Below are 13,882 nucleotides of genomic sequence, written 5' to 3'. Positions count from 1 at the left end.
GATGTTGTTCTCGGCTGGACGACTCGACGGAGCTTGTCTGGATATTGTTTCCGTGCGCATGGAAGTTGACCACTCTGCGAATCTGTGCACTATGAATCGATGCTGACATTATATTTCGAAAGTTCCAACTCTGCTTTCTGAAATTCTTGCTTTTGAACCAGTTGTATTCATCACAGTACCCGCCCAGAGCAACCTTTCTGATCCAACGCCAAACACCTTTTGTGATTTATGCTGAAGCCGCCGGCCACATCCATCCACCTCATCAAGCCTCCATAGCGTCGCCTTGGGTATCCGCTTCATCCCCCCACAGTCCATCGAGCTTGAACTCAGCCGCCCACTCCGTGACAATCTGCTTGTGGTCACCAGCTGGCGCCGGGGCGCCGTCAGGCGTAGGCACAGCCAAGGAGGCGTCGGGTGCCAATTGCAACGTCGGCGCATCCATCCAACCCTGAATTCTGCCATCCCTCCAGTCCGTGATGACAGTCAGAGCGGCAGCATGCAGGTTTGGCACGCCACCCTTACCTAGACGACCGCGCTTCCGTGCGACTTGGACCAAGAAGTCGGTTGTGAGGTCGCCATCAGGGGCCATGAGCGCTGGGAGCTGGTACACGGCCAAGAGCTTGTTAAACATATCCTCAGACTTGGAAAGGCGCTGAAGGAGGAGATTGACGGCAGGCATGGGGTCGTCAATCTCCTTGGGAGGAATGGCGTTGAGCAAGACCAGGCGTGCCTGCTCCTCGGCCCGTTGTGCGTTGTTGTGGGACGAAGGGAAGACAATACCGGGAGAGTCGATGAGCTTGAGCTTGCTGTCGAGCTTCACCTCGCGCAGGCTGGTCGTCACACCTGCTTCAGCTCCTGTTGGGCAAGCTGCTTGGCGGTTGCCAATGCGAGAAGTCAAGGCGTTGATGACGGAAGACTTGCCGACGTTAGGGTAGCCAATAATTCCAACAGAGATTGCTCTCTTCAGCTGCTTGGACTGGGCGTACGACTTGAGTGCCTTGAAGAGGGCCTCCGAAGTACCCTTGACGGTGAGCTGCTTGTGGTCGAACGTGCGAGCATTCGGCGCAGGATTGGAGGCGCGGAGAGGAAGAGTGGGGAAGTAGCGGCGGAGGTGGGTGAGCCAGGCCTTGAGGGTCGGAGGCGGGATCAGATCGATCTTGTTGAGGATGAGGATGAGACGTTTGTTGCCACCCTCTGCTGCCATAACCTGGCGCTCAACTTCTTTTGACCTCGTGCCCTCGGGATCTCTGGCGTCCAAGACGTACAGAATCACGTCGGCCGCGTCCACCACCTGCTTGAAAATCTTGTCGTATGCTTTCCTCGAAGAATCTTTCCGCAGAGATGTGTCGTCCTCGTCGGCATTCCAACCATCGTCGTCCTCGTCCATCTCTTCGTCCTCGTGTTGTGCTTCATACTCGGCTGCGCGGGCTCTGGCAGATGCAATCAGGGCAGCCATGGGGTTGGCATCGTCCTGGATGAATGGTTAACCAGATGCGCAGTCGCTTCCCGCCATCTCGACGTACCTCATCCATGGCGTCATCGTCATCTTCCTCCAAATCAAACATTTCATCCTCGTCGTCTTCCATTTCCTCAGCGCCATCCGCGGCGCCGGCCTTCTTCTTCTCAATCTTGCGCGCCCTAGCCTCTTCACGGCGCTTGGCCTGCTCCTCCTCCTTCAAGCGCTTCTTCTCTTCAATTTCGGCGAGAATCTTGTCCTTGAACGGAAATAGGTTGGGGATGCCGGGGTCCTTTTTCGCCTTTGACCGCCATTGGGGATTCTGCAATCACCATTAACATGTATTTCAAGCCACAGCGACTCTACGGGAGTAGGGTGCTCACCTTCTTCGCCTCCTTCCGCTCCTTGCGCTGCTTGTTGGCAGAGGCTTTTTCGATCTTGTGGCGCAAGCGCACGGGGACGCGCTTCGACTTGGGCTCTGAGAAGCTGTCAGCGAAACTGCCGAAGGGCTAGAATTTCACGTGCACCTACTTCCGACCTTCATGGTGCGTTGTGGCAGATTGCGTTTTGTGGGCGCAAAGTGAATCTACTTTTCGAAATAATTTTGGCGGAGGCTTGCGCCAAGCTTTGGCGGATAAACGCCGGATCTCGCCTCGGCCCAATCACATGCTTCGTCCCACATTCCGCGGCTTGCTCTTTCGGATTCGCGGAAGAGCGAGCGGGTCAAGCCACCACTTCCGTACCCGCTGGTTCGATCAGAGACGGTCTTGTACGTGTAATTTGGGAGATGGCCTTGAGCTACTCTAGGTCGTAGCCATCGCGGGCTGAGAGAATCGCGGCACATACAACCGTCGCTTGCCGGCCGGTATTTGTCAAACCCAAGAGAAGCAGGTTTCGTTCAGAATGGAAAGCCTCATGCAGGTACAGTCGACTGGTTGACGCGTACAAAGACGAGACGAACTCGTGGCGGAGGACTCGCTCGGCCCGCGCCGCCCTTGAGCTTAGCTAGACGTGCTGCTCTTTAGGAGCGCGATGCGACAATCGCAAAACCGCTTCTTCTTGTTAACAGATGATCATTTGTAGAGTAACGGCGTCTCTCGTAGCACCGACTCCCAGCTCGTACTCCACAGGACCCAACGATGCCGTCCTCAGGCCAGGGCCCACGGCAACGCACAACTATCGGACGGTGCCGTAAGGCTGGCGGACGGCGGCAGAGCGACGCCGAACAGACGACCGAGCACCGTCGTGGTGGAGCCAGCGCAACAGCGAGGCGACTGCATTTCCCAAAAGAGCAGCGCTTCCGCCGGAGTCATCTCGGACTCGTCGTGTGTCCTCTATAAAACCAGAAGCTCGACAGCACCACCGGCGCCTAGTTGTGCGCCCCCGGGTCCTTTTGCAATCCTCCGGCTCCTTTTGCTCATCTCCACAGCCTCTTCCACCCCCTCGGTTCCTACCATGCTAAGCGAATCCAACTTGTCGGCACCTCCCGAGGTGCTCGACGTCGTTGGCTTGGTATGTACCTAGGCCGAGACTCTCACTTCTTGACTGAGGCTAAGCTGACGGGCTCCAACAGCTGTGGGACTGCGATGGCACCATCATAGACTCGACGGCCGCCATTGAGAAGTACTGGCACAAGTAGGCATTATACTCATGCTCCATTTTGTGGTCCGAGTGTTGATTCGCCTAGGATGGGAGCCCTGCTGGGAGTAGATCCCAATACCATTCTCGAAACCTCGCATGGAAGGCGGTCAATCGACGTAATTAGGCTTTACAATCCGAGCCTTGCCACGTGGGAATGTCAGTCATGGTCATCTGCTGTCCCCTTGAGGTGTTGACATTGACCTGTTCTGGCAGATGTGTCGTCAATGGAAGGAAGCATCCCAAAGGAGTTTGGTCAGGACGCAGTGGAGATTCCTGGCAGCCGAGCCTTGTTGGCCGAGCTTGACAAGGTGGGAGCGCCATGGGCGATTGTGACTTCGGGCACGCGGCCTCTGGTGACGGGCTGGCTGGAGGTGCTCAAGCTTGCAAAACCAAAGGTCCTAATCACGGCTGAGGACGTCACCAACGGCAAACCCGACCCGGCGTGCTACTTGCTCGGAGCCGAGAAGCTCCAGCTCCCCAAGGGGCAGGCGGTGGTGGTGTTTGAAGACGCTCCGGCGGGAGTGCGGTCTGGCAAAGCTGCGGGTTTCAAGGTGGTTGCACTGGCGACGACACACGGTGTTGATCAGCTGAAAGAGGCCGGAGCGGACTGGATCGTAAGCGACATGCGGAGCGTCAGTCTCAAAGGATACGACAAGGAGAACGGACGAATCAGCATCGAGATTCGCAATGCCTTGCAAGGCTAGAGATCAGGAACGAGGGCTTCGTCATGACACGTTCCGTGATGGTAGAATTTTTGTTTTGGTCCGTGGGAAGGATTGGCGTGGGTTGCATTGCATGCATTCATGTAGAGGGACTGCAGGATTTCTAGAAGGGTTACAACGCATTGCCTTGAGAAATTCCCTTGCGTTGGAGATACGGGGAAGAGAGGGTCACGAGGGGAGAGCGAATCAGAGGGCGGCGGCTAGACAGTGGAACATGGTCGGAAGCTGGCTGGTGATTTGGGCGGAGGCTGAGGGTCCGTTCTGGCGGCAGTGGAGTGGAGCGAGCGAGAGAGTGGAAGTTGGGCTCTCCGGCTTGTGGGCATGGTCATGGGTAAGGTAGGGCATGGCCATGGCCATGGGCTGCAAGGTACAGACTCTGAAAGGAAGCACCCCTTTTTCGTGCAGAGCGGCAAAGTCAAATTGCCAGAGCGGAGGGATCTGCAGAAAATAGCCATGTAGGTTGCGCAAAGAAAAAGTGACGACGACGACGACAACGAACAGAGAGATGTCTGTGGGTTGTTGATGGATGGCCCATGTCCCTGTACGGGTCCCTTGTCGAGGGCTTGGGAGCGAATTCGCGGGCTGCGGCTGCGCGCGCACTTGGACTTGCAGTGGACCGGGCCCTCCCCCAGTCTTCCCACGCTAACGCCAGCCCAAGGTCAGGTCTCGCTCGCTCTCTCGCTCCCCAATCAGCCCTCCTTTCTTGCTCGTCCAGCCTTCGACAACCTTTCTTTACTACCACCTTTCGTCGCTCGTTCCCACTTTCATCCAAACGTCCGCTTCCGACTCCTCCCCGCTTCGTCTCTCCCGCTCCCTCGATAAGCCACGCCCGCCAGACCTCTCCCTCCCCCCCGATCAGCCTTGTCCTCTACTTCTATACCTCTTGCTCCACTCCTCCAAAGCGGCGCTCCAACCACGATACATTGGCCACCATGGCCCAGTACGCTGCCGCCATGGCTTTCCATGGGGCCCCGAACCCCCAGGACCAGCTGCAGCACCACCCCAATCACCCTCACCACCGTCACCCTCCGCACCACGGCTTGATCAAGGTCGCGTCCGAGCCAAATGTCAGGCTGCCCACGCACCCCATGCACCCGCATCCGCACCCCGTTTGCCAGGAAGCAAAGCCGCGCCTCACAAAGGAGCAGCACGACATTCTCGAGGCACACTTTCAACAGCAGAACAAACCGAGTACTTCGACCAAAAAGGGCTTTGCCGAGGGTTTGGGTGTGCCCCTGGAGAAGATCAATGTAGGTTGCCGGACATCGCGTCAGGGTCTAGTCTAGTCCCCATACTGACAACACTCAGAACTGGTTCCAAAACCGTCGCGCAAAGGTCAAGCAGGAAATCAAAAAGGCAGAAGCTCAGAGGCAGCAGCTCGAGCAGCAGATGCAGCAACAACCTCAACAGCACCAACCGTCGCAGCCGCAACCACAACCGCAGCATCAACAGCTGCAGATGCAACAGCCGCCGCAAGCCCAACAACCCCAGCCGCTCCCTCAGCAGCTTCCGATGCGGCCCATGGTGCCGATTCCCCAGCAGTCGCAGCCTCAAGACTTTTACGCCAATGCCAACATGACCTCTTCCTCGCTGCCCGGCAACGGTTTCGCAGTTGCTCCCTCTCCAGAAATGGCCATGCCGCAAATATCGACTCAAGACTACAGCAGCCCACACGGGCACGCTTTGCAGTCGATATCTGAATCAACACAGCCTGGCTCCTACGACGGCATCATGGCGTCCCTCGCCAGTGCCGGCTACGACGTGCAGACCTCCAACGGCCTTTCTATGCCTCAAAGCCTCCCGATGGACGATCCTTTCATGGTCCCCGACGGCCCGGGTCTTTCGAGCATGGGTGACGACCAACTTCAATTTTCCGACTTTCAGGGCTCCGGCGATCTTCTTGGTGGGGGATTCGGGGGAATGCCTGGCGGGGAATTTGAGTTTGACGCCCTCGCCTCATCCGCGCCTGCCTCGTTCGCGCGCAAGTCCTTGTCCACCTCCGCTTCGCCTTGCTCCGGTCCGCAATCACTCAACAATGCCAACTCTTCGGCGACCTCTCTGCAGTCTGGATGGATCGATGACGGGGGTGCGACACCTTCCAACCAACCAGCTCACGAACGGTCTGGAAGCATTGACCCGACGGACAACCAATGGATGCAAAACTTTGGTCAAGACATGTACCAGCAGGCCAACACGTCGAATCAGACTCTGATGTCGAGTGCACCCGATTTTAACCAGCAGCTGAGTTACGCGGATGATTCGGCAAACCGCGACTCTCCCGCGGGACTTCTCAGCCAGTCAATGAGCAATGTTGACATTCAAGGACCAGGCTCCGACATGGTCTTCAAACACGATCAGTCTTCGAGCATCGCGGCCCGGAGGCAACGACCGCGACCCGCAGCCTTGGGCCAAGCATCGCTGCGCAGTGCCTCTTACAGTGGCGGAATGCCCTCTTCTCCGAGCGCGGCCAATCAACATCTCAAGACAAACATGCGCGTTCGCAAGACTCGCTCGACTGGCTTGTTCAGCGGGGGTGGACGCATTCAGAAACCGATGGTGGGGCCTCCGCAGCGCTCTCCTCTTCAATTTGCATTCAACGAAGATGTTCTTTCTGGTTTCGGTCACGCCAACATCAACGGCCCACCCATGGCAAGAAGCGCGTCGCTGGCTCCGCCAACTCCCCTCACCCCGGGCGTGCCGACTTGGAGCTGTCCTCCTGGAAGTGCCGGCATGCATAGCCACGAAGACCTCAGCCAAACAGAGCCGCCGAGCTCAGCTTTTAGCATGGCCCCGTCGACATCTGTCTTTTCGAGCGCGTCGCCGCCCGAGACACCACACTCGTTGATTTCCTTGATGGCCACGAGGCCAAATTTCAAGGACACACCTCCGCAGTCTGCTCCAGCAACGCAGCAGAGCTTTCCGCGGAATCTTTTTGTGCCCCAGCCCACCATAGGCGAACCCCACATGGATCACCATCTCTCTTTCCGCAGACCGTCAATGCCCGAGGCCAATATGGTTCCACCTGGCTTTGAATTTCCCATGCATCCCGGCGTGCCCATCATCAACACCAGCGAGATGGATCTGGGCCATTCCATGCAGTTTGCACAGGATCCGTCAATGGAGAAGATGCACCTAGGTCCCGATGGGCACCACATGCATGGAAACATGCAGCCGGACTTGTATGTACATCAGTACTCGCCCCCAGATCCATCCGGATTCAGTGGCAATGCGCCGCGACGGCGCGAGTCTCAGCCAAAGAGTTACATATTTGCGAACCAAACCCCGGGCGATTTCAAGGCATGAGCGCACCCTCGCTCTCGATTTGAAATGGGCGTCTGGCATTTTCTGCGCGTCAAAGAGGCTTTTATTTTGGACTTCGAATCGGACCATCTTCGATACGGCACGAGCATTTGGTTGTCGAAGTCTGCACATTTGTTTCTTCAACGGAATTGGCCTCCTGGATATACCCCGGCTCTGGAGGCGAGCCGACCTGCGAATACTTTTGCAGCTCGAAAGCTGCTGTTTGTCGCATTACTTGATCTTTTCTACCAAAATCTTTTCGCGACCTTGTCCATGGTGTTATTTGGGGCAGTAGCAGCGTCGGCGTTGGAGCTTGTTTGGATCGACCATCCGTCCATCTGTACCTTTTCAAGCCGGAGCGAGCGACCACGGCCATTGTCCACCATCTGACTCGAATCGATGCGTTTGGATCAGCTTAATGCTTTAATACGCTCATTTACTACTTAATCCGCCAGATTCTGGGCGACTTCCAGGTCGAAAATCAAAGATGTACAAGGGAGCAATTATTTTTCCAGTTGCGCGTCCATAGCTGCGCGTTTTCGAGCGCTTCCAAAGGACCACCTTTTCACTCCTTTATTTCGGCGCCTGGAGGCTTACGTCTACATCGTTCTCTTATGCGCACTGAACAGTCATTACAGTACTCGACTTTAATATTAATACGACGATTCATTCAATATCTCGGTCGCCTCTGCCAAAACAGATGAAAAGACAGATGGGACAGAAGGATAAGGCTCAGTATGCGAGCCCCCCTTGCCAGCCATGGTACATTAAACACTTTAATATCTTCCCTCATCTCCTTGACCTCGGCCTTTCATTCTCCCTGGCGGCATCATTCGGTCAACCGAACTCATTTTTACATTTTCTTCCAAAACACATCTCTCGAACAAACTTGAAGGTCGTCATTTCAAAAATGGGACAAATTTCCTTTTGTTTTATGGGAACGTCAGTGGACAGGAAAGAGACGGAATTTCGGATATGGTTATCTTTTTGAGTGGGACGGATGAGTGGATGGCCGGATGGGCAAAGGAAAGGGGCTGGTCCGCTCATGGGAGCTCTCGGGGGAACATCTTTTGGATCTCAATTTTTATCCACTTGTATACTTGAATACGGAGAGCAGAGCTTGCCATTGTGGCAGGAAGAAGCTAAAGGTAGTTGTACTACTACTGCCGCCGCTACTACCAATTGACGCCCGGTATCAACACACATTGTTTGGAATCACGAGTGTAGCTCTCTCACTTCGGTCCTTCCCTTCTCTTCGAGGTCCTTCTTACTGCACCAGAGACATGGTAATGTCGTCCAGTTAGCTGCGCATTGTACATGAAGCTAACTTGGTCCGCAGCCCGTTCGCGCTAACATGGGCATACGCAAGTTGGCTAAGGCAGTCTGACAGACTGACAGGCGGGTTGGAGTTGGGCTCTGTATTAGCCACATATGCACATGCGAGATGCGAGCAGGCAGCTGTCAAAACGGAACAAACATGTTTGTTTGGTGTCCGGCTCCGTCATGCGCTGCAGCCAAGAGGTACCCTTCCAGGTAACCACCCGGAGAGCTACTTGGGTCACGAACGTACCAAGCATGTAGCTAGAGCGCGAACTTGTTTACTTGCTCGTCTGCCTGCCATGCTTAGCGCCGCTGCCCCCCCCCCCCCCCCCCCCACTTCGCGAACCCAACCTCCCTCACCGGCCTCCACGCCAACGCAATGCGAATGGCTACGCGGGTAGCTTCTGAGCCAACTAGCTCTCGCCTATGTACAGTACATGACTGGACGCTACAAAAGTAGGCAAGTAGGTGGATAGCTACGTTCCTAGCTACCCGGTCTCTACGTTCCTTCCGACCTTGGCTCCTCCCCCTTCTGCCGGGTTGGGCTGTTTCCCTGCATATGCGGTAGGCGGAGCGGTCGTGTTTGGTTCGTCTGCTAATGTGCCGTTAAGCGAGCGCTTGTGGCTAGCTGGATGGCGCGTTGATCTGACCGGCGGAGTGGGAGTTTTGAGGTGGCGGTTTTGAATGCTCTGTGAATGTGTTGATGATGGATGGATGGATAGGGGTTGGAGGCACCAGGCATTACGGAATCCAAAGCAGAGTCGGTCTTCCTGAGAACATTCAACGCTTTCATGATCATCATCCTCATGTCGTATGTACAATATAGCGCCACTGTAGCTCTTGTTCCGTCTTCTCCCGCCCTCCGTCTCTCTCCGATTACCTACATCTGCATCCTGACCTACCCCTATGCCAACTTCCCTGGGACAAAGGGGTGCCCAGCACTCAGGCCCCCGTCAACCGCCCACGCCTGTCCGTTGACTGTTTTGTCGTCAGCACGCATACAACAGGCACAGGGCATCCCGGCATCGCCCCACAACGTCCTCCAAAAGGGGGAACGGAACAACACTCACCATAGCTGGCCTCATCACTCGCCAAAAACAAGACAACACGGGCAACCTCGTCGGCAGCAGCGCCGCGCTGGAGAGGGTTCAGCTGGCCGATGCGGCGCTGGGTGCCGCGGGCGCGGGCCATGTCGTACATGGGCTTGGTCATGCCCGTCTCGATGACGCCGGGGCAGATGGCGTTGCAGCGCACGCCCGAGCCCGTCAGCTGGAAGGCGGCCGTCTGCATGATGGAGATGACGGCCGCCTTGGAGGCCGAGTAGTCGGTCGCCCCCGCGTTGGACCGCAGCCCCGCCACCGACGCCGTCGACACGATGGACCCCGACGGGTACGGCTTGCCCGCCGACGTGACCGTCATGGCTTTGGCCGCGTACTTGGCGGCCAGGAAGACGCTGGGACATGTTTTGTCAGACGCCTGCTATGCATGGTGGATGGCTGGGGTCCTCCCGTACCTGAGAGCATTGACGCGCATCGTCCTCATGAAGCTGTCCGTCTCGGTATCAAACAGGTGCTCGCCGTAGGCGATGCCGGCATTGGCAAACATGACGTCGAGGCGGCCATACAGCTTCAGCGCCTCCTCGACGACGCCCTTGACCGAGGCCTCGTCGGCGGCGTCGAAGCGCCGCGCGTGCACCTCGACGGCCGGATACAGCGCCTTCAGCTCTCGCTTATGCGTCTCGAGATGCTCGCCGCTAAAGTCGCACAGAAACACTGCTTTTGCCCCATTTTGGGCGAACTGGTGCGCCGTGGCCCGTCCTATTCCCAGCGCGCTGTTGGCGCCTACGCAGAGCTTTGATTAGCAGGCGGTTTTGGGAGAGGTGGTTGAGCGCACGTGAGGTGGTGGGTGGTTGAAGCTACTTGGGCAAGGCCCCCCCCCTGAGGTGGTGGCTATACGTACCGGTTATGATGGCCACTTTGCCTTTGAGGCGCCTTTGTTCTTTTTTCAGTCTTTGCTTCATCTCAAATTCAATTTCTGGAATGACGACTCACGGCCCTGTCGAGCTCTCGGCTATGCGCTGAATTTTGGGAATGTCCTCAAAGGTACCCGGGTCTGTGGGAGCTACCGAGAGCTCCTTGCTCTTTGGCAGGACCGGGATGTCTTTACGCTTTGCACTCATGGTGACGCTGTCTGGTCAGCAGGAACGAGGTCTTCAGATGTTAGCTGTTGGCAAGGCAAAGCAACAGTTGTGTTGTTGACTTGATCAGATAATTGAGAGGACGTTGCGGGGAAGTGACCTCGGCACAGGCACCCGGTGCAAGGATCAGTTCGCTTACCTGGCTACGATGCCTTCACTCGACCTCCATCTTCACCACCTCACTTCTCCTCCACCACACAGCTGTCGCCACCCTAAGCTGCTGAATCTGCTTCTCCTACTGCTGGCTAGCGTCGCGGCCAACACCATCAACGACGCTGATGCAAAGTCGCACGTTTCAAAGGGTCGCACTCGCACCTGACGTTTGCAAAACACAAAAACGCAGATGACGGCTTCAACTGACAGCGTGTGCAACTCGGAGGGGATGATCCAGAGGCGTCACAGGCGCGTCCTTCGCGTGCGCCTGCTCCAAGTTGACGTCTCCCGGTGGGTTTTAAAAATGTCCCTTTCCGAGAGTCTCGGTCCTGTGTTTCCTCTTCGTGTGCCGTGTTCATCGTTGCTGCCCAGACAATTGCGACACCCCTGCATCAGCTTCTCAGGTCAGCCCCCTGGCCACAGTAATGTCGCCCTCACTCTCACTCTCGCTCAAGCCCATAATTAAAGCTCTGCGCTGCTCCCTCGCTCGTCGCAAAGCTGCCGCCAAACACTCTCGCCGCGACACTTCTCCAATTCCAGAACACGGCCGACCACAAAGCCAAGATCGAAGCCTAAAGAATCGCAAATCAACCGACCAACCACGCCCCCCACGTGCTGCCATGGCCGACACGCTCACCTTTTCGACCACCGCCGCCGGCACCCCTGAAAAGGGCCATCCTGGCAGGTTCGACAGCAGACCTAGCTTCAAACGCGCCCATTCGAAGCCTTCGCCTATCGGTGTTGCTGCCCGGCCAGACCAGCTCCTCCAAGTGCCTGGTGAGAACCAAGTCTTGAGCATCTCCCCCGGCATCAACATCATGGACCAATTCACCCCCTTCCTCATCTCCAAGAGCTGCCATGTCTTTATGCTCAACAGCACCCTGCACCCGGGCGCGCAAGCAACCAAAGCCGCCGTGTCCGCCGTCCTGAGTGCCATGCACTCTTCGCTGGCGTCGTCGACCTCGTCCTCGCTCTCCGACCTCGAAGAATCATACTCGGCTTGTGCCTCGACGATATCCGCAAATGGCCTCACATGGCCCGCATACCAGAAGCACCTCTTTAGTGCGGCGATGCAGGAGCTAGGCCACGAACCCACCGACGAGCAGCTCGACTCGTGGTTCCGCCTCTACAAGAAGACGTACTACACGCACCTGCTGCCGCCGCGAGGCCTGCTAGCGCTGTTCCGCACGCTGATGCGCGCAGGCGTCAAGGTGGTCGTGGGCGTGGAGCCAGACATGAGCCGCGACCAGGCGGCGTGGGCCGTGGAGCACCTGTACCTCTCCAACTTCGTCGACGCGATTGCGGTCGTGGGGAGCAGCGAGCGCGACGCCGAGACAGGGCAGACGCCGTTTGCGGACACGCTGGCGCGGTTGGGCGTCGGGCGCGAAGAAGCGGTGGTATTCTGCGGCGAGGAGCCGCGCGACTGCGAGGGCGCGCGCAGAGAGGCCGTCGATGCGGTGCTGGTCGATGTTGATGCGGATGATCGTGGTGTGCGTTGGGATGAAGAGGGAACCATGTGGCGCGTGGCAGGTTTCCTCCCCGTCCGCGAGGCGATACGCCGGTCCTTGCCAGACGACATGCAGCGAGACAGGAGCGTGGATTCGGCGCGCATGTGAGCGAGCGCCGGCCCCCCATCTATACTAGCTAGCCAACCACGGCCAGCCTACCACCCACCCAACCGAACCAACCCAAAACCAACCTCCTCGAATTATACCAAACACGCCAACAGTACATGAACTACCGCAGCACTTGCCGCCGTCGGCTTCGGCGGTACGGGAGGGACCACGCGGACGAGCGGAAGAGCTTGGCTACTGGGTACCTGGATGTCTTGTCACTGTCGTCAGTCCGTCTCGTCAAGTCAGCCAGTCAGTCAGGCGTGCAGCAGCTGCACGCACGCACGCACCGCACGACCACTGCTCTCAGGCATCATGGCACCTCGACCACCGTCTCTCCAGACGTCCACGACTCCACACCAGCTACTCTACCTACGTCAATCCGTGCGCACATTCAAGGCATCCCATTTCCTCCCCGCCGGTCGGCTCGGCACCCCACGTTGACGGAACCGACGCTTCTCCTTCCCCAGTTTTTTTCCACCCCTGCCCCCTTGCACCTTGCTTCCCCAACTGCGCCCGGGCGGCGCGCAAGCCTTGATTCGAAATACCAGCGACTCCCTCCTCCCTCGCCTTCTCCTACTGCTCGCATCACTTACCTACCCCTTACCCTGGCATCCACTCAGCCACCACCTCTCCTGCCACTTCCTCTCCCTCTTACCCCTGCCTCCACAACTGCAAAACAAAAATTCTCCCTTTGTCCCTCAACTGATCTTTCCTCCACCGGCGTTGCGTGCGGGACGGGCGAATCGGGAAGACTGGCAACTCTGTTTCTCGGGCTTTCCGCGCTGTATTTACTGTGTTGCGTTGCTCTGCTCTGCTCAATATTGTGCCACTGTACTTCGCCAGCATCAAATTGTATCACACGTCGTGCGCTCCACGCTCTTCACCTTCACCTTTCCATCAACCCCTCTCAAAGATTGCGACTTCCTGTGCGTGTTTGGTGCTGGGGACGGAATTAGGGGTGGTCGATCCAGAGTGCCTGTGTTTCGACTTTTGGACTTGCTGAGATTGAGCGGATGACGGTCTACGTACAGCCCGGCGGCTGGCTGGCTGGCTGGCTGTTGGCTGGTCGTCGTCGTGTACTATATACTGCTTCTACTGCCGCACTGCTTGTAATGATGGCATTCCCTTTTCCCGTCCGCTCTCAGCTTTCCATGCTCTTGTTTTGCTCATCTTTTCCGTCGTGTCTGGTTTGATATGCCGTAGAGTGTCCGCTCACAATTAGTTGGCTCTAGACTTGTGCAAAGACATCCGTACATTCTTGATACATATACGATTGTTCATTTGCTCCTCGGTCTGCGAAAGACATGCTACCATTGGATCCATGCGTGAGGCGGATCAGTATATCCTTCCAGCAAGCACGTCTCCGTCCCTCCCTAACCCCAGTTTCCATTCTGCCCGAGAGAATTCATTCTGGAGACGTTGTGTTCCCGTCGAGAAAGAGAGACGGCCGTGGCAACCCGCCACGGGTGAAAGGGTA

At 57.0% G+C, this 13,882-nt stretch overlaps 6 protein-coding genes across 6 annotated transcripts; 4 read left to right on the top strand and 2 right to left on the bottom strand.

Moving 5' to 3' along the window:
- Nucleotides 1-262: 262 nt before the first annotated feature.
- Nucleotides 263-2,000, bottom strand: BKA78DRAFT_330875 (P-loop containing nucleoside triphosphate hydrolase protein; the record flags this gene model as incomplete). The annotated part of the gene is made up of 4 exons (XM_066889826.1): nucleotides 263-1,471; nucleotides 1,524-1,778; nucleotides 1,840-1,934; nucleotides 1,988-2,000. The coding sequence occupies 4 exons, from the start codon at nucleotides 1,998-2,000 to the stop codon at nucleotides 263-265; spliced, it is 1,572 nt and encodes a 523-aa protein (XP_066745196.1).
- A 911-nt stretch (nucleotides 2,001-2,911) lies between these two features.
- BKA78DRAFT_330874 (putative glycerol-3-phosphate phosphatase) lies at nucleotides 2,912-3,801 on the top strand (the record flags this gene model as incomplete). The annotated part of the gene is made up of 4 exons (XM_066889825.1): nucleotides 2,912-2,968; nucleotides 3,030-3,091; nucleotides 3,144-3,253; nucleotides 3,311-3,801. 4 exons carry the CDS (start codon nucleotides 2,912-2,914, stop codon nucleotides 3,799-3,801), a joined length of 720 nt encoding a protein of 239 aa, XP_066745195.1.
- A 971-nt stretch (nucleotides 3,802-4,772) lies between these two features.
- Nucleotides 4,773-7,122, top strand: BKA78DRAFT_351758 (uncharacterized protein; the record flags this gene model as incomplete). Its single annotated transcript, XM_066891235.1, has 2 exons — nucleotides 4,773-5,069; nucleotides 5,128-7,122. 2 exons carry the CDS (start codon nucleotides 4,773-4,775, stop codon nucleotides 7,120-7,122), a joined length of 2,292 nt encoding a protein of 763 aa, XP_066745194.1.
- A 2,221-nt stretch (nucleotides 7,123-9,343) lies between these two features.
- BKA78DRAFT_249083 (uncharacterized protein) lies at nucleotides 9,344-10,618 on the bottom strand (the record flags this gene model as incomplete). The annotated part of the gene is made up of 5 exons (XM_066884441.1): nucleotides 9,344-9,417; nucleotides 9,510-9,892; nucleotides 9,953-10,280; nucleotides 10,399-10,430; nucleotides 10,491-10,618. The coding sequence occupies 5 exons, from the start codon at nucleotides 10,616-10,618 to the stop codon at nucleotides 9,344-9,346; spliced, it is 945 nt and encodes a 314-aa protein (XP_066745193.1).
- Nucleotides 10,619-11,409: 791 nt separating this feature from the next.
- On the top strand, nucleotides 11,410-12,405 carry BKA78DRAFT_351756 (uncharacterized protein; the record flags this gene model as incomplete). Its single annotated transcript, XM_066891234.1, has 1 exon — nucleotides 11,410-12,405. The coding sequence occupies one exon, from the start codon at nucleotides 11,410-11,412 to the stop codon at nucleotides 12,403-12,405; it is 996 nt and encodes a 331-aa protein (XP_066745192.1).
- Nucleotides 12,188-13,703, top strand: BKA78DRAFT_112924 (uncharacterized protein). Its single transcript, XM_066882288.1, has one exon. It carries the CDS (start codon nucleotides 12,522-12,524, stop codon nucleotides 13,359-13,361), a length of 840 nt encoding a protein of 279 aa, XP_066745191.1. The 5' UTR covers nucleotides 12,188-12,521; the 3' UTR covers nucleotides 13,362-13,703.
- Nucleotides 13,704-13,882: the final 179 nt, after the last annotated feature.

Source organism: Phyllosticta capitalensis (genome assembly GCF_038381095.1).
Source record: "Phyllosticta capitalensis strain CBS 128856 chromosome Unknown BKA78scaffold_4, whole genome shotgun sequence".
In the NCBI taxonomy this organism is placed as follows: domain Eukaryota; kingdom Fungi; phylum Ascomycota; class Dothideomycetes; order Botryosphaeriales; family Phyllostictaceae; genus Phyllosticta; species Phyllosticta capitalensis.
Note: the sequence above shows the minus strand (reverse complement) of the source record. Positions and strands in the feature narration are given on the sequence as shown.